The following is a 27259-nucleotide window of genomic DNA, read 5'->3' as shown; positions in this document are numbered from 1 at the left end:
CCCAAGCTCCCTCGAGTCTACATTTCAGACCGACAACTCTCCTCACCCCACCACTCACTTCACAACCATCCATCGGACCGCCATCATGGCGCCCCAATGCCAGGTCCTGAACCTCTCCGACGAGAGTCCTTGCTCTGAGGCCGCTCACAGCTATGCCTTTGGCCTGTTCTGTCGGTTCCACGCCCGCCAGGCCCACGGCCTTTACAAGGGCTACAAGCGACGCAACGCCGAACTCGACGCCATCGTGGCCAACCCTCCCCCGTACCTGCAGAGGACGAAAGAATCGCTGAATCAGATTGCCTTCCGAGACGTTGACGACGTCGAGGAGCTCAAGCAGCTCCATGCCCACCTCTTCTACCGCCACGCCCTGCTGGACAGGGTCATCCGGGCCCGCAAACTGCACACCAGCCGCTTCCACGCCGTCAACTTCGACTACGGCCACCAGCAGTACCTCGATCAACTGTCTGGCCAAAAAGCCTCGGTCCTGCGCGCCCTCGAACGCCTCGAACGACGCACCGCCGAGGTGCTGTACAGCAAGCGCAAGTGGTTCAACTGGGTCCGCCATCTCGAGGACGAGGAGGAGAAACAGCGCGAGGCGGAGAAGAAGAAGGTCAAGCAAGAGGCCGCGCTGTTCAGGCGACACTGGAAGGAGGTTGAGAGGCGCATGCGCGATCTGCGCAAGAGGGAGGAAGAGAAGAGGCAGCAGGAATTCTTGGATCAGGCCTGGCAGGAGCGCCAGCAGCTTGATGCCGATGATGACAGCGACGACATGGAGTGGGATCCCATCGATGATGTCGTTGAGGACGAGCGTGGCAGCTATATCGATCTCATCAAGCACTTCTTGTGGCAGGAAGCTGATGCGGCTGCCAATGCCCAGGGAGGGCCCTCGCGCCAGCCCCTGGCGGATGCTACTGGCAACACGGCACAAACAAGCCAGCCCGAGACGCCCAAGAGCAAGAGCGCAAAGAAGAATGCAAAGAGAAAGGCAAAGGTGGCCGAGGCCAGCAACCCCAAGCCAGAACAGCCAAGGCCCGGAGACGTGCACATTGAATCCGCCGCCGAGATGCGCAAGCGACTGGAAGAGGGCGAGCACATCAAGAGAACTGTGGGGTTGGCGGCCATGGGCACCATTGACAATCCGTGGAGTGACAAGACGGCGCCCCTGTCCGACCGCGAAGTCAACATGCTGCTCGGCCAGGTGGTTGAAATCAAGCATCTCCTCTTCTGCCGCTTGCTGCTGTCTCACGCTGCATTGCTGCCGGCTGCACTCCGTGCCAATACCATTGACGAGTTCCTCGCCGACGAGGAAGTCAACAACACCGACTTGCGCGATCTGTGCCTCAAGATGGAGCAGCCCGGTCTCCAGGAGATTCGCGACGCGTGTGCTGATCTCGGCCGTGATGACGACGAAGAAGACGACGACGAGGAAGACCGGGTTGCGAAGCCGCGCAACATGCCAGTGGGGATGCTAGCCACTGCGATACCGCGCCATTTCCAGACGGAACGTGAGAAGAATCTCAATAAAAAGAGGAAGCAAATTGCTGCACAAGACGGCCAAGGCACGCTGGTCGACTTTGGCGACATTGACGACTCGGGGCAGTACGTCGTCCGCAAGATCCGCGTCAAGGTGTGCGGCAAGTGGATCTACAACTATCCCTCCAACAAGGCAATGACGCGCCGCGGATGGCTGCAGTTCTGCATCATCGCCAAGGACAGCTCTCTGGAGGACGCCATCCACCTGTGCAAGAGTTGGGACGAGTTCTTCGAGCTCAGTGCCCTGGCCCTGCACAAGTACTTCCCTGCCGGCGCGTGGGGAACGTGGGGCGACGACCAATTTGTCAAACAGTTGATGACCCTCGGCTTCTTCACGTACTACAAATTCGACGGCGCTGACAAGGTGACTGGTCACCACCAGACCCCGAGGCATGCCCCTGGACGCAGACAACACGCTGCCCTGGAGGCGCGCAACTTTATTTGCGGCCATGTCAAGCGTGACGACCCCGTCTCGCGTCGTTTCATCCAGTATCTGGCCCTGATGTCGAACCGGCTGGTCATCTTTGCTCGCGACGTCAAGACGGGACGAGTGCTGGTCCAGCCGCCACGAGACGAGCTCTGGCTGCTGTGAGAAAAGAACGGCTTTGGACGGGCGAGCAGAAGTGAGTGGAACGTCCTCAAAAAGGTCGGCCCAGAGCTGTTTGAAGACCTGGACAAGCAGCGCAAGTGGAGCTTCGGGTTCCGCGACTACTACGACATTTGCGTCTGGGACCTCGACCCGGGCCAACACTTTTCTACCCTTTCCTATGGTGTCCACACGGCGTATGTCAAGGCGCTTCGCTGCACCAAGATCAATGACTTTTACCGCTCCACCATGCCCGTCCTGAGAACCATCCGGCAGGAGCCAAGCACCAACCGCGTGAGAGATCTCTTCCCCGAGGAGATTGAAGCCGGCGGCATGAGCATCGCCGACAGCTTCGAGGACGGCACCACCAGAAACATCATCCAGGCCCTCACCGTGGACGAAGTTCGCACAGGCGTCACTGGAGACGGTTTCTCGGAGAACTTGCCCGCGACGCTCGCTTACACCGAGGCCGACAGACTGGAAGACGAGATTTTGTTTCCGTGGGAGAATACGGGGCTGTCTCTCGAAGACCTCCGCATCAGCGACGTCGAAGACCCTGTCGAAGACGAGCAAGAGGACGACACGCCCATGCTGGCGGACCAGGGCCGCACGATTGAACAGTTTGAGCAGGGCGGCTTCAATATTGAAAACTTTGCCAACGACATCGATCCCGAGGAACTCGACTGCGACTCGGATTGCGTGGACGAGTCTGAAGAGGACGACTGGGACGAGGAAGACTCTGCTCCGGACCCGATGTTGATCAAGAAGCTCCGTGAAGCTGGCCTTCCCATTCGGAAGTTCAGACACAAGTCGTGGGCCAGTTTCAACACGTACATGCAGATCGTCTTCCACAACTACGACGGGGCAGCCGTGGCCATGAAGGAGTATGGCAAGTTGGCGTTTGGGGCGCACTTTGACCAGCAAATTGCCAGCGGTGGCAGTCTCCAGGGATCCAGCGACATGGGAACAGCTCTCTCTGCGGTCCAGACCAACACGGCGATGGGCGTGGAGCCTCAGACCCACTACCGCCTGATTGACCCGGGATACGATTCGCAAGCCATGGGCGTGGGCAAGATGAACTTGGCCTCGATGCGCAATCCTTCCGCCCTGGACCGACAGATGGCGTACGAGTTGGACACTCAGCTGGACAAGGAAAAAGCCTTTGGTAAGAATCTGCTAGATTGCACGGGAAACTGGCTGACAATGTGAAGCTTTCAAAGACGGCTGGCACCGCGCCGACTTGACGACCAACGCCCCCGCCCTCTGGGAGGAAGCCGTGTCCGTTCTCTGGGATTTCGACTACTGGATGCGCCGCGAGCCGTCCAATACGCAGGCCACCATCGAGTGCGCCACCAAGACGTTCAAGATGCTCGCCTGGCTGCACGTCACCCCCGACTGCGACCGCCGCATCTACACCGACATGCGCCGCGCCATCAACATGACGACGCTCTTCTTTTCCGCCTCCAAGCGCGACGAGTTCCTCGCCACTCCCAGTGGTTCACTGTTCAAAGAATCGCTCATTCTCAACCAGACGGCGCGCGCCAGGACGCTCCCTTCAGACTCGCGATCCTCCCTGAGCAACGCCAAACGCCCCCGGGAGCAATGGGCCCCCGTCGATGCAATCATCAGAAGAAACCCTCGTCAACCCCCCTTTGAGCACATGCCCGCCGAGTGGGACCTCACCATCCGGCCCGCCCTGGCCTACCTCTACCGCGGCGGCGTCATCTGCCCACACTACGACAACGACGCTGAAGCCTTCACGGCCGCGCTGCAGGAGCCGGGCCGCGCGACGCCGGACCTCTTCATCGACTACCGCATCGCGCTGGACGACGGCTTCAGCGTCAGCCTTGCCGACCCAGACAAGCTGGAGCCGCTGCTCACGACGGCGCAAAAGTTCGCCGCCAAGAACGGCGCCGACACCTGCTGCTTCTCAGTCCTCTCCCTCTGGAGCGCCGCCCACTTCTGGCCGCTGATGCTCGGCTTCGGCATGCGCGGCGACCTCGCCTTCTTCGACACGGCCAGCCGCGCCTGGGAGTGGAAGTTCGTCCCCAAGGACATGCCGTTCGCCGAGCGCAGCATGCACAAGGCGCTGGCGCTGCGCTTCGCCCCGTTCCAGGCCGCCAACGCCCAGCTGCGCGACCAGATCGTCTTCCGTCGCGACCGCGTCTTGATTGTGGGCAAGGACCGCCACGAGTGCGAGGTCTTGACCATGGCGGCTGCTTGGATGATGACGACGCGCCCGTGGCGTTTGGAGATTGATTTGTGGAAGAGTTGGGTCGGTGTCGATTTGGAGTTGTTGGAGGGATTGGATCAGGGGTGGTGGGCTTAGTCGTTGGGTACGAGTGTGTGATTTGCTGGCCTGTCTCTATCTCAGACGCGCTGCTGTTCGGCTTTGGTGTCGTTCCTTCTGCTCACCATCTTTTAGAGGCTTGAATCCGCACTGTCTCTTCTGCTTGGACGCTTCGCATGTCCCCGCGTGCGACACCTTCTAGCACTGTGGTCGGAGAGCATTGATTCGCCACCAAATCTGCACTCGAGGAGCATTGCAACAGCCTTTCTTCGTGACTGCCAGTCGTCGGAGTCTTTCGGCAACCTGGCGCACAAGCAAGTGGGGAATCCACAGCTTCCTCGAATGTTGTTGTTGTTGCACAGGGAGTGGAGACGGGCATTGCAGTAAGTGGCTGTGGCTGTGAATCTGCACAAGAGGACTCATGATGACTGGGGCGCAGAGACGCAGTCGAAGAATTCAGCCTCGTGTGGCGATCAATTCGATTGGCTGCTGACTCGCAACTCTGCATGTCCATGCATATGTACAGCCTCGCTTCAGCCTCATGTCAGCCAACAGGGGGCTCAGCTCTGATACTCGCGACGCTCGTCATCAGCAACTCAAGGGGTAGGAGGTCAAATTCTACAAGCCTTTTTTTCTCCACAGTTCCTCATTGTCAAGCGAATCCGACTCTTGGAATCAAATTTCTCAGGTGTCGGCTCCATAGCTGCAAGTCATCGTTCCACGTCACTCAAATCGCGCTGTCCACATGTGCTACTGCGGCTTTCGCACTCAGCCTCGTGCTGACGTGCATGAACAACAGGTCTCCTTGTAGTTCGCGTCGCCTATTTCTATGGGATGATCCGCCCCTCCGCCGTCTTGAGTGACGACTCACCCGTTTTCTTCTCGAAGCAGCGATTGCGACAATGAGCGACCAACACAACCCATCTGGCGACCCAGATCCAGCACCAGGCTCAGAGAAAGATCTGAGGCGCTACGATGGCCCCACAGTCGTCCACAATACCACTGGAACCACCGCGGCAGGCGATGGTGTGCCCTGGGATGTCTATGAGAGCGGTCGGCTCAGGAAAAGTAAGAAGCCCCGTGATGGCAAGGATGCTGCCATGCATGAGCCACGCGCGAAAGCAAAACAACGCACCGGCTTTTCGAAATTCGTTGCCGGACTTGTTCGGGACAATAGGAAAACAGCGCAAAAGTTTGAGATAGGTGCGCCGGGAAAGCAAGGCACGGAAAACGAAGCGGATCCCATGCAAGTTCCGGAGCGAGAAGAAGTACAGCAGCATGAGGAAGAAGAACAAGCCAAGGACGACTACTACCAGAGATATGAAACCCCACGAGGTGACTATCGCGCAGCAGTTCGGGCTAGAAAAGCGAAGGAAAGGCTCGAGAAAGACGCCACAGAAGTGTACGGCCCAGAAGAAAATACGCAAACGCGCGAAGCCTTTGCCAAGTATCTTGCCGACCGCGAAGAAGCACGCATGCATGAGAGAGAAGAGCGAGCTAAGGACGACTACTACCAGAGATATGAACCTTCAAGAGGCGACTATCGTGCAGAAATTCGGGCTAAGAAAGGAAAGGAAAGGCAAGACACGAAAAGCGATGCGCTCTCCATGCGAATTTCAGCGCGCGAGGAATTAATCCAACACGAAAAAGGAGGCCAGACTAGAGAAACCTACAATCCCCCGAAATTACAAGACTTCCTGATGAAGAACTTCTTGAGTTCCAAGTATTCTTTGGAACGCGAGAACAGAGGCCAGTATTTACAGCCAAGGATCTCAGACCGGGAGGATGATCGTGGCAAGAGCGGCCAATGGAGTTCAAAGGACGGAGATGGTTTTGACCATGTCCGAAGGATAATCAGAGGAGAAATTCTGGGCAGTCTTGACAGCTTCGACAATCGATCCAAGGTAGTACTGCACCTGAATTGGAGTCCACGCAAATTCTTGGAAAGCCAGGAGTACAAGGAATCTCCAGGTGAAGCCCTGGCAGCAGCTATCACGATTACGGGCTCTGGGAAAAGCGCGCAGGCTACAACGACCGAAGCATACCTTACCCAGTTTTGGCCAGAATCAGGCGCTCAGACCCTACGAGCCTTGCAAGACTCAATGTATCCAGACAGGCCTGTCAGAAGTAAGTCATGTGTTATATCATTATCTCATTCCCGGAGGGGAGAAACGGATTTGGTCTTTTCGTTGGAATTACTTGGAGGCTGCTTCTCATTTACTTGGCGGTGTATGTCGTATCTTCCAGTCGTTTGAACAATGCTAATCTCCTCCGGTGCGTAGAGCAGGAACGTGGCAAACATATCCATGCATCCAAAGACAACGGGATGGGAGTGACCGTAACCGTCACTGGTCCTCTATACTTTGTCGCTGATGTGGGAGAGCAGCTTGCTTGGATCGGCTCCGCGCTACAAACCTCCTCTTTCAAAAGAGTCACCTATTACGTGCCTCTCCTCAGTGATTTAGGTGCCGAAGAAATTGACATGTCTTTTTACGTTCAACGCGAGGAAAAGATGCAAGGCGAGCACGCAATGCAAGAGGGAGTCTGTTGGCAAGGCCTCTTCAGAAGCCCTGTGGTGGTTCAAGGGTTTCCACACACGCAAGAGGGCAGACTTGGCCTGGATATCCCGCTAAACATGATGGCAGCACTAATCAAAGCTTGTCGGGTGACAGAGTTTGACGGCAGGCTCTTCATCAAAGGATTCTCCGCCATCCTGTTCCCGACGAAGCTTGTTGACAACTGCATCACCTGGCACCTTGTGTATAACGAGGACGGATCATACATTTCGTACCTCGACAAGCGTATTGAAGCTTTGCAAAACGAAGATGCGCGGAAAATTGGGTTATCCGACCTAGCAGCTGCGCCCAAGAATGTGGTAGGCTGGTGTGCGAAGGCCGAAAATTTCACAGGTAGTGTTTCCCATGGCATCCGCTGTCCCCGATCCAGACTTCTTTGCACATGGGGACGATGCCATGCTAATGAAGCCATCTCAGGGTCCCTCGATGCTCATTACCCTGTATCCCGATCAGCTTGTGAGGAACCGCGCTCAGGATGGATTTTTGAGAAGCTCAGTCTCTCAGGCGGCCAATATATCAACCTCGGACTCTCATTCTGCATGGGCGTCAAAGACAAGCCGCTCCACCTGTGGTATCGTCCAACGTACGAGCAGCAGGTCCTCCGATTCTCCAAGAAATATGTTCTGCTCTATGACGTGGACGACAGGAGAGGCTGGCTCGTCAACGGTACAAGCGCGCTTCTCCATCTCGTCATAGCGTCTTGGAAGTATGAATTATCCACTGCAATCGGTGATAGATTTTTGTCGAAAATCGAGGATCTCAAGATGGTCGGGGAAAAAACAACGGCAGATCGTGCCTTTGCGATACTCATTGACAGGGAGAACATGGCCTTGCCGGTCCTCCCCGGAAAAAGAACGTTCATCGCTGAAAGAAGCGGTGCATCTAGCCCAATTGAAAGAACAAAAGTTGAAGAATCAGTGGTCACGTTCAGCGATCGCGTTGAAGAAGCCATCCACTACCTGGAGAAGGCCTTCACCATCCAAGAGGAGAAAATGTACAGTCCAGGACACGAAGTCACCATGCCAATTTCGACCGACACCCTCCCTGGCTACGACTTTGCTGAAATTTGCGAATCGCAAACCACTGTCCCGTGCCGCTTCACTGAGCTAAGAGCCACAAGCAAAGGCTGGATGGCTTTCCTTCGAAAGATACAAGCGGTGGCTCTCTTTGGACGCGAGTTTGGCGACCTGATTCGCCCGACGTCTGCAGAATGCTCGGTGTGGAAGGATATGCCGTCTGGCAAGGACTACATTGCCGTCAACGTGCTGGACATGAAGGACCTGATTGACAGAAAGGCGCTCTCGCTGGAGAAATTCGATTGGCACTGTCCGGAGCGGCCGTTTGAATGCTCCCACGACGCGGCGCCATGCCATCGCGCACAAGCTCTGGTTCCAAAAAGTTCGCTGAGCTGGCTTGGCTCGGCGAACAATGTTTGTGGACCCAAAATACTCGAAGGCAACGAGAGGGGAGCCATCATTCTGGGAGGAACAGGCGGATTGCGCCCACACCGGAACTCGAGTCAACGGCGGTCCAGCTAAGGGGAATACAGGGATCATCTTCAAGTCGTGTCTGGCAAAAGAATATTGGCGGTTGTCTTGTCTGCTGATCAATCATGCATGTCCTTAATGTGTTTACAGAAACGAAATTGACTCGAACGCTCCCCAAATGTCCTCACATTTCCAGGGGGACTCATTACTTTCGAAACCCTCTGTGCTGCCAGGTGCTTTATCGCTCGTCCCTTGAGATACATCCAGAGCTTTGGACGAAAAGCTGGAACGGTGGTCAGATGTTTCGACGCGTCTTTGCGCGTTTCCTCTCCCATGCAACAACAACGATATGGACTATCTTCAGCAGCTCACGATCCAGTAACAATCCGAAATGTCAAAAGCCCATATCATATTTTTAGTCGCAAAAAGTCGCGCGTGTTCGAAAACGGTGGAAGTGAGCAGCGCGCGCAGACACCAGCAACACTGCGGAGAAGTGCGATGTGGTTTGGACGTTGTAGAAGGCTCGGCGATGGAAATGCTTGGAAGACTGGTGAACCTGAAAAATTCCTCATGATCTGAAGAGGTGCTGCAGCCGTGGGGTTGTTTAATCGAGGTGACGCGCCCGAACACACGCGCCAAAGGAATGTCTGCGGCGCGGAGACCACATCCTGCAACAAAAACCAACTGGTGAGCAGCACAAAGCTCTCGCAGCTTCTGAGTCCTTGACGTCTTGCTGTACATTTCAAAGTCAGCCATGCGGCCGTGCCAGCGGGCGCGGGCCTTGCTTCCCACTTACAGATATTCTGCTTCAACACAAACCTTCTGCGTCCAATTCTCTGGCCTCGTGGATGAACGAAGGAAAAACATCGCGCGACGCACCCAATCTATTTTCTCGGCCTCCAAGTCGTCCAAGTCGTCGAAAACCCCGCTTTTGTCAATTCACACGCCCGTCGGACCAACCTTGCCATGAATTCACCTTGAAAGAATAATTCATCGCGACAAGGACGCACTCAAGATCCACTTCCCTGCAACCAGAGCCTCCCCACTCGAAAATAAAAAAAGCCGTCACCGACGCTTCACTGTAGCCAGATAGTCTGGCAGCTTCTACTCCATCCACCCCCGCGCTCGAAACGTGGAGGGCCATCCAGTCGCAGACAAATGCAGACAGTGCAAGGAATCTGATCGGCTCGCAAGCCTCGGGCTCGTTCCGCCATAGGAATCGACAGATGGCTTTGTCTTCGACCTCGATCGGTTCACGTCGTGTACAGGAAGTCGCGCGTTCTTGAGAGATGGCGAAGTGATGAAGCTGATCGAGAAAGCATGTGGACCATTTAAATACACTACAAGGAAGGGAAAACATAACAGCCGTTACCAATCCTGCCATCCTCATCACTCCTCATCCGCCAACGCCTCGACGTCCTCCCCCTCAACCCGGTACCACCCCAACGCCCTCAACATGGGCAAATCATCAAAGCGGAACAAATATGCCGTCGCACCCGCGTCAGCGACGTGCCGCCACTCGCGCCACGCCGGGACCGCAATCGTGTCGCCCTCTTCCCAGCGCAGCGTCTCCCCATCCATGACCGTCTGTCCGCGTCCGGCGACGACATGCCAGACTGCGCTGCCCGTCTCGCGCTTTGGAGGACTGGCGGCGCCGGCAGCCAGACGCGCGGCGAGTGCGCCGAGGGTTGCCGTGATCTCGGCACCAGAGGGCTTCGTGTAGCGGCGCTCGACGTAGTCGCGCGTCTCGTTGCCATCACTTCCCCCCTTAGCCTCCTCATCCAACCACGCCTGCATGCGCGCCCAGGGCACAACCCAACCACACTCCTCTCGCCGCGCCTCTTTCGCCGGATACCGCGGCAGGGCAAAGTGCTCGACGAAGTGCACCGGCACGCGGTGGAACACGGGGATATCGAGGCCGTCGAGCCAGATGACGGGGCTGGCGCCGCGGTTGCCGTGGTCGTGCCACGTCCAGCGCGGCGTGACGATGAGGTCGTGGCGCGCCATGGGGATGCGGCGGCGCTGGATGGCCGTGAAGGCTGTTTGGGGTTCGGCGTCGTCCTTCCCTTCTCCCTCAGCTGCTCCTATTTCTAGTGAAGGAGACGGCGCGTCGGGCGTTTCAATCACAAACCGCGTGGCCACGGCGACATGGCGATGTGCCGCCGCCACCTCCCCCGGGTTCACCAGCTGCAGGCCCGCGTACAGCGTGTCGGTCGTGTGCGGCGGCCATTTGCTGCCTGGGTTCACGAACATGAGCACCCTTCTCTCTGCCTTCTCCTCCGGCACCACGCGCCCCGCTTCCAGTAGCTGCGGCCGCACGGCCGCGTAGCGCCAGACGTGCGGGACGCTCGAGGGGTTGGGGGCGCGCGGGTTCATGGCGGCCATTTGCTCCCACAGCGGCGCGGTGGCGGTGGAGGGGAGCGAGGAGACGAGGGCGTCGTAGGCATCGTTGTTGTGGTCGTGGTCGTGATCCGAGATCGTGGAGGGAGGAGAAGGGGCCGTGTGGATAGCTGATGTGCCGTTGGATTTGGATTTGGATTTGGATAGAGTTGCCGCCGACGGTAGCAGTGATGACGCCATCTTTCACTTCTCTGTTCCCTTTCTTTTCACGCTTCTTTTCCCTAGTCTCTTGTTCGTTTCGTGTCTTCAGTTCACTGTCCTCGCAAGTCTGACTCAACAGGAGAATCACACCAACCACCGGCACGAAAGCCGTCCGCCGCATCTTATACCACCCTCGCCCAACGCGGTAAACAAGCACCTGCGACGTTCGGCCCTCGCTCGCTCGCTTGCTCGCTTAAACGCGTGCGCGGGGAACAAGGCGGGGAGCAGCGCCGCGGGTAGACGGGCGGGGAGAGGGCGGGTCAGGCGAAGGCTGGGGTGCGATGAGTCCGGAGTGTAAGCAGCATAGCGGCTTCGAGGGTGTTGAGTGAAATGGAATTGAGACCTCCTAGTGATAACATGTAGAACGCCGATGATGGGGGAGACACCGCCGATGGAGAGCCCCCAAAGGAGGGAGTTGATGATTGAGTCGCCAACTGGGTAGCGAATTAAGTTGTCAATAGTAAGAGAGTCTACCTTGTATATATCAAGTACCTTCACGCCTTACGCGCATAGGCCCTAAATATCAATTGCCCATAAGCTATCATATTCCCTCTCCTCTCTACCTCTTTTACTCCTCTTTCACCTATCCCTCCTCCCTCATCTCCTATCCTAACAACTCAAAGCTACCTACCGCGTCTTTTACCACCAACCCTGCCCCACCGCCAACGCGGCGCCGATGTCTTTAATTCCTCGCTCAATCGCTCAAGCGCGTGGACGTGTGCGGGGAAGATCGCAGGGGGCAGCGCAAAAGCGGGCGGAAAGGCGGGGAGACGACGGGCGGCTAAGCGGCGCGCGGGGAGAGGGCGGGTGAAAGACTGGGATGAAGCCTGGCGGAGTGAGTGCGTCTAGGGAGCATTCTTACGCTACTACAGCTGCGCGTGAGGAGATTCATGTGCTGAAGCAGCTGCGCTCCGAGAGCATTCATCCACAGCTCCAGCTGCGCAAAGAGCATTCGTTTACCACCGTAGCCAGAACCAGGGAATCTCGCTTTCGCCACCTACCATAGTGGCACATAGACAAGTCAAAGTTTCTAGCCTTGCGCAGCCTCCATATAGGAGAAAAGGAGAGGGCTCCCCTAGGGAGCATTCATGCCCACCAACACCCACGATAAACATTACCTGACCTACGCAGACCCCACGGAAGCCTGAAAGATGTGTTCTTCCCGACAGATACGCCAAACAGACAACAAACGGAATACTCACCCCTCAACCTACTGGAAAAACAAACTCAGCAGCTCCGAATCGACGTCGGCCAAGAACTCGCCCAGCTCCACGCCGGCAAGCGAAGTGCCACCCACGCCCGCCTCACTGCCAAACGGCGCGCTATTGGCGACGGGGCCGCCGCCCCAGCGCGCCCCCATCATCAGCGCGCCCGTCGTGACATCAACGGCATTGTTGACGCCGGCCCCGGCAGCCAGCGCCACGCCGCCGTGCTCCCTCGACGCGATGAAGCCGTCCAGCGCGGCGCCCAGGCCGCGCAGGTGCTGCGCGCAGCGGTCGACGGTCTTGTTGCGGCGGTCCAGCAGCGCCAGGGCGTCGATGGCCTCGTCGAACGACCTGCGCATCTGCGACGACGACGGGCTGCACGGCGTGCCGTTGTCGCCGGCGAAGCCGTCGCGGTGGTCGAGCCGCACCACCAGCGCCGCGCACAGCACCAGCGCCGCGTTGAACGTGTAGTACAGCGTGAACCACCACGCGCCCAGCAGCCGCTTGTGCTGTTGCTGCTGCTGGGGAGACACCGTGGTGCTCACGATGGCGATAATTTCCATGGCCGACGAGATGCACGTCGCCAGGTTGTTGGTGCCGACCTGGCGCACGAGCGAGTACTGCGGCGGGGCGTCGTCCGGGCGGCCGACGGCGTCGAGCAGGTCGACGACAATGGGCCGGTTGACCAGGATGCGCAGGTTGAGGAAGCGCAGGGCTAGAATGGTGCGCGCGCGGTTGCGGTCGGTATCTGCGTCGCTGGGGCTGGGGGATTCGGCGCTGGTGCGCAGGGACAGGCCCGGGGGGAGTGAGGACTTCCACTCGTGGAGCTGCTTCTCGAGGCCGTAGATGCGCGTCACGACGTCGAGCGTGTGGGTGGGCGCGTCGTTGCAGCCCAGGTTGCCGCCGTAGCACGTCTTGACGGTGTCGTACATGATGTTGTACAGGGTGCTGCCACCGTTAGTCGTCACCGACCCAGAAGCGCCCGGCTTACATTGTGGCATTGTAAAACGAGACGCTCATGTCCTTGGTCACGCTGGGCTCGGCCGTCGGGTCGACCATTCGCTCGAGCACGGGCAGGTCGAGGCGCACATAGTCGGCGGGCACCGACGCCGGGCGGCCAAACGTCATGCTCATGGTGCGGTCGACAATGACGATGCCGAACCACGTGCGCTTGCGGAACTCGCGCTCGACGGGCGTCAGGTGGAGCGTGGCCTCTTTGGAGTGCAGGCCCAGCTGAAAGGCGCCCTTGACGGCGAGGCCGTGGATGATGAAGGTCTGCAGCGACTTTTGCGTGCCTTGAAGGTACTGGCTCATGAGGAGCAGGAGCTGGACCGTCTCCAGGCTGGAGCAGCGCATCATCTGGCCGCGGCTCAGATGCAGGGCGCGGCGGTAAAAGGCGTCCGACTCGCGCTGGCGGTCAATGGCGGAAATGTCGGTCCTCGAGACGCTGACTGCAATGGCCAGGACCATGTTGAACAGGGCCAGCCAGCTCTTTTGCACGGGCTTGGCCTGGTCCGTCTTCATTTCGTGGTAGCGCTGGCGAAAGGTGCGCTCGTGGAGAAAGGGAAAGATGAGGGCCGTGTTGGAGAAGAAGTCGTCGACGAGGCGCGACTCGTCTGCCTCGGTGGGGATTGTGTCGAAGCCATGCTGGTCGGACGAGGGCGACGGAGGGCGCGAGGACCGCAGCAGACTGCCTGCAGCCGCGTCGTTGGGAGTGGTGCCTTGGATGGCAGACCGTGATAGTCTAGCCAGCGCAGGACGCAGGTGGCGAGAAAAGGCAATGTTGGACGAGGGCCCGAGAAAGGCAAAGTCCTCTTCCTCGGCAAAGTTGAGGGCTCCAATGGCGTCCGTGTGGCCCTCTTGCTCGTCGACGGCGGGGGGCTGCGAGAGGACGGGCGAGGCACTGTCGACGGGCGACGTCTGGCGCTGGAAATGCCGGACTTGGCTGGCGGTGCTGTGATGGCGGACAGGAGAACCAGACTCGACGGCGCCCAGCCGCTCCTCGACGCGGGCAACGCGGGCCTCGAGCGACGACAGGTACTCTTTGCCGACTATGACATTGGCCGACGACGACGACTGGACGTAGCTGCAGTCAAAGTCGAGGGCGACGCAGGCGGAACAGCGCGGACGGGCACCGTCACACTGGGAGCGAGTCAGAGCCGAACGAGGGAATACAGCAGACGATACCTTGGACTTGCGGGTGCGGCAGGTCGAGCAGGCCAGGGCTATGCGGCGTCGCTTGTGGGCGCCGGCATCCCGATCCAGATCATCACGGGCCGAAGCCGAGGGGGGGCTGACGTCGGCCATGGAGAGGGCGAGAATAAGGGCATCACGAGTCGGGGAAGCGTAGGGTGGAGAAGTGATGTCGAGAGAGTTGCGTGGTGTTGAGGTTTGGGGCTCGGAGCCGGCGTAACCCCGCAATCCTTAACCCCGACGACCACCTCTCCCCGTCTCCCCTCAACACCACCACTCCACTCCACCCCACTGCCGTCCCCTCTCCCGGCCAGCCATCGTCTCCACTCGCTCCACGACGACGCGTCCTACCAGCCAGTGTTCCTCGGCCCCAGATCTGCCCCCGATGGCTGTCTCCCCGCTGCTTTTCTGGACGCGGCCCGCCATGGCCATCCTCAACACCTCCACTCTCTCTCCACCACGACGATGAAGCTCCCCTGGCAGCGTCTGATCCGCTTCGAGGCCACCGACGGCCGCGTCCTCTACGGCGAGCCCATCCTGCCCAGTCCCGACTTCGACCTGGGCGACACCACCGCCGACACACGGCTGCAGGCCCGCGTGCTGGAGGGCGACGACATTTATGACACGACGGGCGCAACACGGCTGAGCGACGACGTGGCCACGGTCAAGACGCTGCTGGGTCCACTGGCACCAAAGGACGTGCCCATTCTGCGCTGCGTCGGCCTCAACTACGGCACCCACAGTGCGTTCCTCGACTCCCCAATCAACACCATCTAACTCTCCCAGTCCGCGAAACCGGCCGCACCCCCCCGCCGCACCCGTCCATCTTCTTCAAGCCCAACACCACCATCCACGACCACGGCGCCGCCATCCCCATCCCCAAACTGTGCCAGGACGAGCAGGCCGACTACGAGGGCGAGCTGGTGATAGTGATTGGCGCCGACGCCAAAGACGTGCCCGTCGACTCGGCGCTCGACTACGTCGCGGGCTACACGGCCGGCAACGACGTGTCGTCGCGCAAGCTGCAGCGCGACCCGCACTTTGCCGGCCCGGTGCCGCAATGGGGCTTCAGCAAGGGCTTCGACAAGTTTGCGCCGCTGGGCCCGGCCCTCGTCTCGACGGCCCTGATCCCGGACCCGACAACAATGCACCTCGAGACGCTCGTCGACGGCGACAAGCGCCAGGACGCCGGCATCGACGACCTCGTCTTTGGCGTCGCCTTCCTCGTCTCGTACCTCAGCCAGGGCACCACGCTGCAAAAGGGCAGCCTCATCATGACGGGCACCCCCGGCGGCGTCGGCATCAGCGGCAAGAGCGCGCCGCGCTACTTGTACCCGGGGACCAAGGTCGACGTGCGCATTTCGGGCATTGGCACGTTGCGCAATACGATAGAGTTCGAATAGACGGTAGATATTAGAATGTACATACACATTGCATCCCTGCTGCATCTTCAAAACCAAGTGAACACCAGGCCTGAAACCATGCCAAAGGTGGAATATTCCAAAACCAGAGATTGTAAACTGACTGTAAATAGATCCTTTTCCATCATCCTCTCTATCCCCTCCCTACATCTGCGGCCCCAGCCCCAACAACGTCTCAATCGTCCGCTGCGAGTGCTCAACACTCCGCCGCGGCGATTGTCCGTGGGTGGGCGGCGGGTGAGACTGACCCGCATACCCGCCATCCAGCCCAAACAGCGCATGAATCTCGCGCTCCGCATCTTCCACACTGCGCTGCGACGCGCCGAGACCGAGCCCGAAAAGGTGTTTACCTTTGCTCTTCCCCTTTGCCTTGCTTTTACTCTTGCTCCCGCTCGTCGTTGGGCTGGTGATGGGGCTCGTGAGGGGGCTTGGTGAGGTGCTGCTGCTGTTGCTGTGGTGCTGGTGTTTGTTTTTGGTTTTGTCGTCGTGGCCGTGGCCGAGACCTAGCGGCAGTGGTAGCAGCGGGAATAGCCGGCGTCGTTGTCGCTGTGCGTGGGTTTGCTCTTCCCCTTGATTTTGATCTTCTTGTTGACACTGGGGCCGCTGCTCGTTCGGCGTGCTGGGGATGCTGTACGACAGCGAGAGCGAAACAGAAAGAGGAGGTGACGGCGCGTCGGACACGTCCGCACTCTCCATGTCGCCGTCTTCGGCAGCAGTCGCGACGATAGTGCGTTCGGAGTCGGTGTCGCTGTGGTGTGTCTCGTCGGGTGTTGTCTGGTGCGGCAGGAGGAGCGTGATGCGCACGCGATACGCCAATTGCCGGGAGTCCTGCGCCTCTCCTTGTTTCTCGTATCCTTGGTATTGTCGGTGGTCTTGTCGTCCATCCCCAGCACCTCCTGTCGCCGCCCCCTGCTCTCCCAACACCCCCTCGTCCCCCCTTTCTCCGCTCATACCCCACGGCACCAACTCAGCCCCAACATCCACCACCTCCACTCGCCCCGCGCCACCACTCTCTTCGTCCACCGCCACGCGGAACGAGTCCGCTGTGGCGGTCGCCGGTGCGCCAGTGATGTCGACGACGCATCGGCCGGCCGGCAGCGCGAGGCGGACCTGGCGCGTCGTGCGCGCGGCGCCAGCGGCGAAAGCGACGTGGGCGGTCGGGAGGGCGGAGAGGGGGAGAGAGAGGGTGGTGGTGGTCGTCATGTCGGTGTGGTTTGCGAGTTGCGGCATGTTGAGCGACTGGCTGATAGATAGACCGACAGAGCAGCAGTCAACAATACACGGCAAGCAGAGCAAAGAAGCTGGAAGCAACGTATAACAAACAACCAAACGGCCGTCTTCCTCCCCAACCGTAAAGCACAGCCGCTTCGTCTTTTTGAATATGTACACTCCATGTACGACTCGCGTCGTCATCTCCAGCGCAGCACAGACGCGCTCGACTCGCTGCCCCGCGGAATATGCCACTTGCCTATATTCCAGTCGACTCGCGTGCGTGGTTGCCCAATTAGAGCGACTCGTGGGCGGAATCTGTCCGTCTCCGTCGTTTAGCGGATGGGACAACCCATGCTTGTGTGCGGTAGGTATATGGACGCCTATATGAGGTGCTGTACCTTGTCACGTCAGGCCCTGCTGCGACTCGTGTTCTCTTAAGCGTCACTGGTTCCCCAGACAGGCGATGGACGCCGTCGCCTTGTTTCGATTATGCGGAGCGAGCTGCGAGCTACTGGAGCAGGTGGAGACCAAGGTTTGCGGCTCAAACGCCCCGTAGGCGAGCGGGACCGGCCCGTCCCTTATTTTATTTCGCGAGTAGTGGTAGTACGGCGTTGGCCAGTGACGACCTGATGATGCTCTCTTCGGGGCATTTTGACCAATGGGATCCACAGTTTAGCCTCTAGTTGCGAGGGCCGTGATCTCGGGCACATATAGGCGAGTAAGTAGTGCCAGTCAATGCTTGTTGCTGTGAGCTCCATACGTACAGAAATCCACGTCTACATATACACAGCCTACCGCACCCGCCGCGCAACAGCAACATACCACGTCCACGGCACACCCTGCTCCCTCGTCTCCCTCACCAGCGCCTCCTCCAGCCCCTCAAACTCCCCCCGCGATATCCCCGCCGCCTCCCACACCCCCGCTCCCATCTGCTGCATCCTCATCCGTACCACCCGGTACAAACTGCGCATCTCGCTGACACCTAGCTCTTCCAGCTCTGCGGACCCGGCGCCGTGGCCGAAGACGGAGTGCACCTCGCGCGCGTCGGTGACGTCGATTGCCATGTCGTTCTCCTTGCTGTTGTCGTCGGAAGAGATGCTGGCAGCAGCGTCCCTCAACAACCCCACAAGCTCCCTCCCAACGCCCAAATCCCTCCCCACGCTCTGCGCGCCATTCGCCAGCGCGCGCAGCACCTTGACACTGGCCCGATCGTCCGCGCGAATAGTCCCCGTCATCTGCGCCCCGTCGACCAGCTGCACGTAGCCCGTCCCCGGCTTCAGCAGCGGCAGCACGTTGGCCAGCGCCGCCACGGCCTGCGCGCGCCCCGCCAGGTTCGACAGCACGGTGCGCAGCTGGACGAGGTCGAACGAGCCGCGCCACGCCGCCGGGAAGGGCGTCAGGATGTCGTGCGTCGTGATGTGCACGTTGGCCGGCGGCGCCGAGTCGCCAGACGACGCCGCTGGGTGCGCCGGATACGCCGCCACGTCGATGCCCTCCAGCGCCGCCGTCTCCGGCTGCGCCAGCTGCGCGCGCACTTCGTACAGGAAGTGGCCGTCGGCGGTGCCGCAGTCGAGGAAGCGCAGGCCGCGCTGCGCCAGGTCGAGGGGCGCGAGGACCAGCCCGCCGACGGCGGCCGTCACGAGCGCGTGTTGGGCGCGCAGCCGCGCCGCTTCGGTGGCCGAGGACAGGGCGGGGAAGTCGAGGGCGGACGCGCCTTTGATGTGCGTTGTGGTCGAGGTGGTTGAGGCGGTGGTGCTAGTTGTTGACATGGCTGCTGTGTGGTTGGATCAAGTGGAAGGTTGGATTGACTTGAGACGGATGTATTTTGTGACGAGAAGAGGTGAGATGACTGGCGATGATAGGGACCTACGCTGCCCATAAGTACACACAGCGTCTGCACAGCCGCCGCCATGTGGATACCAGTAGTGTCCAGCTTACGCGGTTGCCACAACGAGCGCCCACTGCGACGCAGGCAAGCCAGACTAGAAAGATGGCCTAAGGGGTTGATGCGACGCGAACGAGATACGATACGAATACGACGCCTCACGACAGAGCGGCCAGCCAGCGACAGCGTGGTTTCAGTCAGCAGCGGTGACCAACGGACGATCCATTGCGTTACACGACGGCGACACAAGTGTATGGTGGGATATGTACAGCGGTATCGGACAAGTGGTCGAGGCGATGGGGACAAGCACAACCTAAATCCTGGACCTCCCCTGCTCCTGCTGCGCCGCGAGGTGGCCGTTGAGCGCGTCGGACGAGCTCTTCCACTCGTCGTGCATGATGGCGTACTGGATGAAGCCCATGTACTCCTCCGCTGCAAAGACGTCAGTTCATTCAGAGCCGCAGCCAAAAGGAGGCACGTCGTCAACTCACTCGTCGGCGGTGGGCCCTCGGATCCGTCGGGATGCCGCCCCCGAATACGCGTGTTCTCCTGCACGCGCTCCGCCCGTTCTTTTCGGCACTGCTGGTACAGTTGCAGCCGGGCTGGAATGTCGGACGCTGCCGTGCCAAGCGGGAGGAGCACGCCCAGGGAGACGGCGTCCTCGACGGCTATGGCGCCGCCTTGGCCGAGATCTGCACCGGGTCAGTCCATCAAAGTAGCGACGTGATGATTCGGACCAAGACGTACAGGGCAGGAATGGATGCGCTGCATCCCCGAGCAATGCTGCTCGTCCGTTGACCCACGTCGGCAGCGAAGCCATGTCGAGCAGAGGCCACGGCTTGACGCCCGAATCGCTCTCCGAGCCGTCGGGAGCGATCTCCAGCAGTCGACGGAATCCATCGCTGAGGTTGCTGTAGGCCGCAATCATGGCCTCCTTGGCCGTTTCTGTCAATGGTCAGCATGCTGCAATTTAATTGCATTGGCAAGCATACTCGGCGCGCCCGGCTTTTCAGGGTCCCACATGTCCTCCATCGACACAAAGGCCAGGCAGTTCGTAATGGTATTGTTGCCGCAGGGGTATATCACGATGCGCTTGTCGTCGCCTTCAATGTCGACAAACAGCCCTGGGCGCTCCACCAGCGGCCGCGTGCCCGGGTCGGCCTTGACAATGTCGGTGGGAACGAGCCATCGGTAGCAGCACTTGCCCGCGCTGAACGGCGTCCGTTCTACACCGCTGACGGCCTTGCGCGATTGGGAATGTACGCCGTCGGCGATGAGGACGAGATCTCCGGATATCTGGCGGCCATCTTCGAGGGTAATGGTGCCCGTCGCGCAGTCGACGTTGGCTACAGCACAGCCGGTATTCAGCACTGCAGGGGTGCCTTTTCCTTCGGCGCCCGTCGCAGCGTCCTTGAGCATTCGGTGCAAGCCAGCGCGCTGGATGAAGAACCAGTCCTACCAAAGTCAGCGCAGAACGACTCTCGGTTCGGGATACTTGCAGCTTGCCAGAGCGGCCTCTCGGCGTCGTACGTTTTTGTAAAGCCAGGCTTCCCCGACGCGTCAAACATGGCCAGGCCGCGGTTCTGCGTGGCTCCATATGACACTGGGTCCAAGCCGAGCCGGAGCAAGAGGGTGGTGAAGTTTGGAGCGAGGTGGATGGCGGCGCCAATTTCGCTCGCTAGGCGTGATTTTTCAAAGAGCTGGATTGGTTGGCAATGCGCACACTCGATCAAGAATGCTTCGTACCTCTACGACATGTCCCTGCTGCCGGAGTGCTATTGCGGCGCCCAATCCACCTATGCCAGCGCCGGCAATCAGGACTTTGAGCGGACGAGGCTGGGCCATGCTGAGGTGTGGAGAGAACAAAGGGTAGCGAACTGGTCAATTGCATTCTTAGGAGCAAGATGCCGAGGAGGTTTTAAGCAGTCTGCAAGCAGCTGATCGGATGTCGGGGTGGGCCGAGTGTGGTCCAGGTGGTCGTCGAGGGATGGCTGCGGCCAGCCAATGGGCGACGTCGAGAGGCGGCTAGTCGGGAGTGGCTGCTGAGGGCGAGGCCGGACTTGCGAGTGGGGAGGCGAAGAGCTGACATCTGGGGTCCACATCTGTTCGTGACATCTACGACAGTGTGTCCCTGCGCCGTTGACCGTGTTTCGCCATACGGCTCGGGCCTTGCCTTGAAACTCTTGTCTGTCGGGCATTTTGCCTAGTTGGGACACCCCTGTCGAGCCTCACAGTGGGAATTGTAGATGTCTTTGAAATTGTTGAATTCAGACATTCAGACCTGATAAGAGAGAAACAAAAAGACGACGGAAAACAAGCCAAAGCTGAAAAGGAACTGAAAAGGGAACGTTCGAACTTGATGCGCAGCCGTTCCATCATGCGCTTTCCGCTGCGATGGCCATGACAGCCAGACCGAACGAAGACTCTTCCTGCAAACCATATCGCATCTTCGGATCAAAGACCACGGCCATTCTAGATCAACTGATCTACAAGTGGATTTCGCGTTTGCAGACTCTTTGTTCCGCGAGTATTCCACCACTCACCTTGCCTATCCAAGTCGGTGCAGGTTTTGTCCATCAAGCCGAGTCTGTCCGAGCCATCACCCAGCGACTAATGCCGCAAAAGCCGCTCTTGACTCCAAACCAACTATACAGCATTGTCGACCACTGCTCCAGTTGTGTCCGTGTTCGCTGTATGGAGCTCGCTCGACCGTCGCATTTGAACGAAGAGTCAAGACCGAGACCGAGGCCGAAGCGGCAAGCCACGGCGGCGATGGCAATCTTGAATCTGGGGATTTGGCGAGAGAATTGTGGAGACGCGTGGGGCCAGGCGTTGAGGTTGGAGAGGTGGTTCGACTCGCTGGAGGGCGGTGTCACGCAAGGCAGCGAGGCCGAGACCGAGACGTAGTGGTGACGGCCATGCTAGGGAGCGCTTCGGGAGACGCAGGCGAGGAAGCAGATGACGATGGACGGTCAATACGGGCGGTGATGGATGTGGTGTCGTGGTTTGGGTTCCCGTGGTCGTGGACGAGGCGACGACCCCAAGCGAGCGCTTAGTAAGCGCCTGACGACGACCACAACACCAACATCAGACTCTCCCCATCTCGCCAACAACACCTCATCCTTGGCCTCTTCGCTCCTCGGCAGATACGCTACAATTCCACCGCTCAGGATACCGCCTCGGATACGCACATCGCGCACTGGACAGCGACAGCCCACCTTCTCCTGCCAACCTCCAGCGGCAAACAGCGGCCCAGCCTATTCCAAGAATCGCTCGGCCATTTGGAACAACAGCCTCGACGCAGAGCACCGCGTTTCCGCGCACAGCTGCGGACTTGGCCGGTGGGTTAGGGGACATTTGGCACGGTGTTTGCTTTTAGTGTCGACGTCGGCATGCGAGTCACAACAACAAGGCCACGTGCCCACGCCAGGGAAGGCCGGGCTGCGTTATTGACGCCTCACGTGTGCATTTTCCAAAAGAGATGGCTGTCCAACTGGAATCCCGAGTATCACAGGCAAAACTCAACTCCCGCGCAATCCCTGGATGAAGCCGTCCAACATCAGGTCGTCAAGTCATGAACCACCGGCCAACCTGCTCAGCCCCGACTTGGGCATAACATGGCGACGCAAAGAGGCAATTCAAACGCCGTCCTCCCCTCGATCCACCAGATCTTACTCCTCGCCGTGCTCACGCGCTGATCCACAGGCCTCCAAGCCGTCGTCGGCTTCCGACTCAAAACGCTCCCCACCGTCCTCCCTGTCCCTGGCGTCGGCGTTTGAACTCTGCCATGGCCAATTGTACGCACAAGTTAGCCTCCACTGACATCACTTGCGGGGAACGACTTTGCGGGGAACCACGTCCACACGCACGGAGCCTCGCGCGGAAGGATTCGAGAAGACTGCCTGTTTCGGGGCGGATTTACTCACATGGAACGTGTTTGCAAAGTGTCCAAAAATTATCGAACGCGATAATTCACAGCAGAGAAGCGAAGCCAGCCAGCTATCTTACGTACAGTTGTGATCATGACTCAACAAACCACAATTTTCCTCGTCGTCTGGAAGGAATCTGGATCAGCTCCCACCACACAGCTCAGTATACTACAAGTGCATCTTCACACGTCGACGTCCTCGACCTGCTCAATAGCCCCCTGCTTGCCCGCCGCAGGTGTGTCCCTTTCAAACTCACCTGGCTGCTCGGCAAACAATCTGTCCATGTCCTCCAGCTGCTTGCCCATGGTCTCGGGGTAGAACCAGTAGATAACGGGGAGGAAGCTGTAGTTGAGCACCGCAAAGATGATGTACGTGCGCCAGCCAATGTTGGAGATGGACGGCGGCGTGAACATGACGACGGCAAAGTTGATGATCCAGTTGGACGCCGTCGATAGAGAGGATCCGCGCTGACGGAGCCGCAGCGGCAGAATCTCCGACGGGTACACCCATACCGTGGCCTGGAAGCCGACGGTGAAGGCGCCCTGGTAGATGAAGAGCATCGTCGCAGCGGCAATGCCAGCAGCGTGCTCGATTGACGTCTTGTGCTGCACCTGATAGATGAGGCCGCACTGGATCGCCATGACGGTGGCCATCAGGAAGATCATGGACAGCAGCAGAGGGCGCCGACCGATGCGGTCAATCAGGAACCAGGGGATGAAGGAAGCCAAGAAGAACCAAGTTTGGAGGAAGCCACTCATCAGCGCGGCCATGTTGTCGTCGAAGCCGATTGAATCCTTGAACAGGGTGGCGGAATAATCTGGCTCTATCAGTCCATGTCTTTTTTGGGAGTTGAAGAGCAAACTCACAGATGATGGCGTTGATTCCGCCTAGTTGCTGGAAAGCCTGGACCGAGCAAGCAATCAACAGCCGACGACGCGACTTGATCTCGTCCTCGACCAGCAAGTCCTTCCACGAGCCGGCACCAATTGCCTCTTCCAGCGCCGCCGTCTTTACAATGTCGGCGTGCAAGCTCTGGACCTCGGTGGGCGTCATGGTGTGCTTGTACAGACGGCCGAGAACCTCGAGCGACTCTTCGCGGCGGTCGTGCCGGGCTAGCCAGCGCGGCGATTCGGGGATGATGAACAGCAAGATACCCATGGGGATCAAGAAGATGCACTGCAAGATGGTCGGAATGCGCCAAGCCCAGAATTCCTTGTGCTTGGAGAAGCCGTAGTCGATCCAATACACGAGGAAAATTCCAAAGTTGAGCGTCGACAGTTGGGCGCAGACGACTACGGCTTGTCAGCAGAGTCCGCGTCTGAGATCCGGGGAACTTACAAATTCCTCTCGTGGCTTGTGGAGCAAATTCGGCCATCAAGACTGGCGCAGTGCTGTTGATGAAACCCATTCCCACGCCGGAGATGATGCGGGCAATGATCAAATGCGCCCGGGAGTAGGCGGTAGCTTGGATGAGAGCTCCAATGATCATAATGACCACGCCAACTCCAATACTCTTGATTCGTCCGAGTCTCTCACCCCATATCGATGTTGCTATCGATCCGACAAAGCAGCCGACTGCGGTGGTGGTCAGCAAGGCGTACAAGGTGGTGCGGGCGCAACAGACCTTCGTAGATGGCGACAATCAACCCCACCATTGTCGACCTCGGCGTATCAAACTGGTGCTTCCACCCCTTGGTGTTCACCAATCCTCCCATCAATCCATTGTCGTAGCCGATGAGCAAGAAGCTCAGGCACGTCAACGCGGTGACAAAGCTCATCAAAGCGCGCCCCTCAAGCATGGTGGCGGTGTGACGTAGCGAGCAGGGGCAAAATCTGGGGAAAATCTGGGGTAACAGCGATCAAAAGGAAGCTCGAAGCTAACAAAGAACTTATAGAGATTGTCTCCTGATGGACGCGCCCCAAGGAGACTGTTCAGTTGCCGACAAGATGGCTGTACATCGACGACGACGTGCAAGACGCGTCTGGAGATGGGGAGCGGTCAGCTGACTTGGCTTGGCCGCTGCAGGCAATCGGCTTTTGCTATCGTATTTTTAACGTTTGATTTTGGCTCCCGCGATGAAACGGAGCTCGACGGCACTCGATCGATCGGGACGGCGACCGCAATCGGCACGCTACCACCTGTTGGGACGCCGACGACTCTTGCTCCCCCTCTCGCCAAACCGTTCTCGAACACGCTGAGGAAACATCAACAACCGCCATGTCGTCGCGGCATCGAGATTTGATCACCTCATCGACATTCGACAGTCCTCGACCTGCGCCGCCGCATCTCCCCCGGACCCGGACAGCCCTCCCACGCCATCCCACGCCGACGCTACCAACAAGCCATGGCACCCATGCCTTGCCAACGCCGCCGACGGTCTGGGGCCCCGCAAGCTCGGCTTCAACTTGGGCGTGACGTTCAGTCTTTCAAACGCCGACGAGCGAGTACGTCCCTCTGGTTGCCATAGATTTACAGGCCGACGGACGGTACCAGAATGGCAGAGCGTGCCACCAGCTTTCTCCACCATGTTCAAGGTAACAAGACACCAAATGTCTCCATCGACGAACGCTTTTGCTGAGACGGATACGGCAGGTTGTCTCGCTCGCGGAAAAGACGCTAAAGCACGAGCACTCGCGTGCTCTGCAGAATGGGGGTGGTGGTGTGGCTACAAACGGGGCCGTAACCACCAATGGCCATGCAGACGCTCACGCTCTGCTTGCCCTGGGGAAAAAGGCCGCCAAGACGCCCTTCGTCATCTATGACGCCTCCGCGCTCAAACTTTTCGGCCCAAAGCCAAAGCTGGCGTGTATCCTGTCCCACAGCTCGCACCCCTTTGCCCACGAGGCTGGAGTCTATGATCGCAACACTCGCTCCGTCTTCATCACCTCGAATCGCTACCCGGACGCCCGCCATGGCGAGCAGACCATTACCGTCTCGCGGCTCCGCCGGCCCGTGGGCGCCTCGGACAAGTGGACCTGGGAGCAGCTCGACACCCCGGGCGTCGTCATGGGCAATGGCGGCACAAACTACGCCGATGGCGTCTTGTTCTGCGCCCAGGGCGACTTTTGCTGCCCCAGCGCCCTCGTCCACATGGAGACGGAGCCGCCCTACCACTGCACCACGCTGCTGAATCACTACCACGGCCGCGAGTTCAACTCGGTCAACGACGTCGTCGTCAAGTCGGACGGCTCCATTTGGTTCACGGACCCCGTTTACGGCTACGAGCAGGGCTTCCGACCGCGCCCGCAGCTCCCTGGCCAGGTCTACCGCTTCGAACCCGACACTGGCCATGTCCGCGTCGTCGCAGATGGCTTTGGCCGCTGCAACGGCATCTGCTTCTCGCCCGACGAGCGCACCGTCTACGTGACGGACACGGAGTGGATATACGGAGACGGCAGCACCGACGACATGCGCGTATCAACCATGTAAGCCCCTCCCCTTCACTCGTCATGCTGAACAACGCTTTGACAGACCAGCTACGCGTTCGACGTGTGCGACTACCACGGCTCCCACTTCCTCTGCAACCGCCGCGTCTTCGCCATGGCCGACTGCGGCGTCCCGGACGGCATCAAGTGCGACGCGTACGGCAACGTCTACTCGGGCTGCGGCGACGGCCTCAACATCTGGAATCCCGCCGGCCGCCTCGTCGCGAAAGTCAAGGTCGACGGCGGCGTCGCCAACTTTTGCTTCTGTGATCCGGGTGAGATTGTCCTCCTCAATGAGACTAAGGTGTGGCTGCTGCAGCTCGACCCGGCGACCAAGGGCGCGTTGAAGATTTGATCAACACCACACCAGTCAACTCCAATCAATCTTCGACGACCAGGACTGGAAATACGACATCATCTTTTCTTCACCGCTCCTCCTCACTTACTCACTTACTCACCTTCTCGATCTCTCCCAGATTGTAAGTCGCGGTTTTCCCGTTTGCTCCGTATGCTCGCCGTCGTCTTCGTTGTTGCGCGTTTGGCTTTTTTCGTTGAAATGAAAGCGAAGCGTGATTCCCACATAGCGAGTCGAACGAGCTCCTCTTTTCCTTTTCTTTTCCTTTTTTCCTTCCCGTATCTCCTTTCTCCATCTCCTTCGTCTGATGATTCTTTTCTCTTTGCTTCGTCTCTTTCTGCGTTGAGTCTTTTCGTTTGATCTTTTCGTAGTCTTTGCTTTTGATTCTGGGTAATGCATGGGCTGGGGTTTGGCCTTATCTTTCTCGTTTTCTGCTTTTGTGTACGTAGACGGTTGGTACTGGGCGATCAATTTGATTGATGAACCTCTCCATCGCTGGCCACATGTGTGTAAAAAGAACGTGCCTCAACAACGTCACCTGCCGGGAATTTCTTTCCCCA

General features: G+C 59.0%; 10 protein-coding genes across 10 annotated transcripts; 4 read left to right on the top strand and 6 right to left on the bottom strand.

The window, feature by feature from the left end:
• Positions 1–85: 85 nt before the first annotated feature.
• J3D65DRAFT_605915 (uncharacterized protein) lies at positions 86–4448 on the top strand (the record flags this gene model as incomplete). The annotated part of the gene is made up of 3 exons (XM_066798383.1): positions 86–2121; positions 2155–3284; positions 3331–4448. The coding sequence occupies 3 exons, from the start codon at positions 86–88 to the stop codon at positions 4446–4448; spliced, it is 4284 nt and encodes a 1427-aa protein (XP_066651613.1).
• A 1661-nt stretch (positions 4449–6109) lies between these two features.
• Positions 6110–8523, top strand: J3D65DRAFT_559080 (uncharacterized protein; the record flags this gene model as incomplete). Its single annotated transcript, XM_066797394.1, has 4 exons — positions 6110–6513; positions 6657–7321; positions 7403–7841; positions 7884–8523. 4 exons carry the CDS (start codon positions 6110–6112, stop codon positions 8521–8523), a joined length of 2148 nt encoding a protein of 715 aa, XP_066651612.1.
• A 1271-nt stretch (positions 8524–9794) lies between these two features.
• On the bottom strand, positions 9795–11218 carry J3D65DRAFT_635340 (gentisate 1,2-dioxygenase). The gene has a single exon (XM_066801309.1). The coding sequence runs from the start codon at positions 11050–11052 to the stop codon at positions 9862–9864; it is 1191 nt and encodes a 396-aa protein (XP_066651611.1). The 5' UTR covers positions 11053–11218; the 3' UTR covers positions 9795–9861.
• Positions 11219–12283: 1065 nt separating this feature from the next.
• On the bottom strand, positions 12284–14585 carry J3D65DRAFT_559325 (C6 transcription factor; the record flags this gene model as incomplete). The annotated part of the gene is made up of 3 exons (XM_066797403.1): positions 12284–13226; positions 13270–14420; positions 14466–14585. The coding sequence occupies 3 exons, from the start codon at positions 14583–14585 to the stop codon at positions 12284–12286; spliced, it is 2214 nt and encodes a 737-aa protein (XP_066651610.1).
• A 124-nt stretch (positions 14586–14709) lies between these two features.
• On the top strand, positions 14710–15913 carry J3D65DRAFT_635329 (uncharacterized protein). Its single transcript, XM_066801308.1, has 2 exons — positions 14710–15213; positions 15258–15913. Exons 1-2 carry the CDS (start codon positions 14937–14939, stop codon positions 15872–15874), a joined length of 894 nt encoding a protein of 297 aa, XP_066651609.1. The 5' UTR covers positions 14710–14936; the 3' UTR covers positions 15875–15913.
• A 93-nt stretch (positions 15914–16006) lies between these two features.
• J3D65DRAFT_635326 (uncharacterized protein) lies at positions 16007–17089 on the bottom strand. Its single transcript, XM_066801307.1, has one exon. The coding sequence runs from the start codon at positions 16841–16843 to the stop codon at positions 16037–16039; it is 807 nt and encodes a 268-aa protein (XP_066651608.1). The 5' UTR covers positions 16844–17089; the 3' UTR covers positions 16007–16036.
• A 449-nt stretch (positions 17090–17538) lies between these two features.
• J3D65DRAFT_80671 (uncharacterized protein) lies at positions 17539–19129 on the bottom strand. Its single transcript, XM_066804203.1, has one exon. The coding sequence runs from the start codon at positions 18871–18873 to the stop codon at positions 17896–17898; it is 978 nt and encodes a 325-aa protein (XP_066651607.1). The 5' UTR covers positions 18874–19129; the 3' UTR covers positions 17539–17895.
• Positions 19130–19517: 388 nt separating this feature from the next.
• On the bottom strand, positions 19518–21285 carry J3D65DRAFT_685107 (FAD binding domain protein; the record flags this gene model as incomplete). The annotated part of the gene is given in 6 exon segments (XM_066803800.1): positions 19518–19681; positions 19737–19934; positions 19982–20444; positions 20466–20467; positions 20485–20689; positions 20736–21285. Coding segments are annotated over 6 exon segments (1131 nt in total), but the record flags the coding sequence as incomplete, so codon positions are not given.
• Positions 21286–22898: 1613 nt separating this feature from the next.
• Positions 22899–24909, bottom strand: J3D65DRAFT_635316 (sugar transporter STL1). Its single transcript, XM_066801306.1, has 4 exons — positions 24543–24909; positions 24257–24493; positions 23785–24210; positions 22899–23735 (listed from the first exon to the last, which is right to left on the bottom strand). Exons 1-4 carry the CDS (start codon positions 24715–24717, stop codon positions 23101–23103), a joined length of 1473 nt encoding a protein of 490 aa, XP_066651605.1. The 5' UTR covers positions 24718–24909; the 3' UTR covers positions 22899–23100.
• A 394-nt stretch (positions 24910–25303) lies between these two features.
• On the top strand, positions 25304–27013 carry J3D65DRAFT_80679 (gluconolactonase precursor). The gene is made up of 3 exons (XM_066804204.1): positions 25304–25453; positions 25566–26344; positions 26396–27013. Exons 1-3 carry the CDS (start codon positions 25445–25447, stop codon positions 26697–26699), a joined length of 1092 nt encoding a protein of 363 aa, XP_066651604.1. The 5' UTR covers positions 25304–25444; the 3' UTR covers positions 26700–27013.
• The last annotated feature ends 246 nt before the right edge of the window (positions 27014–27259 follow it).

Source organism: Phyllosticta citribraziliensis (assembly GCF_038025025.1).
Source record: "Phyllosticta citribraziliensis strain CPC 17464 chromosome Unknown J3D65scaffold_11, whole genome shotgun sequence".
Classification (NCBI taxonomy): domain Eukaryota; kingdom Fungi; phylum Ascomycota; class Dothideomycetes; order Botryosphaeriales; family Phyllostictaceae; genus Phyllosticta; species Phyllosticta citribraziliensis.
Note: the sequence above shows the minus strand (reverse complement) of the source record. Positions and strands in the feature narration are given on the sequence as shown.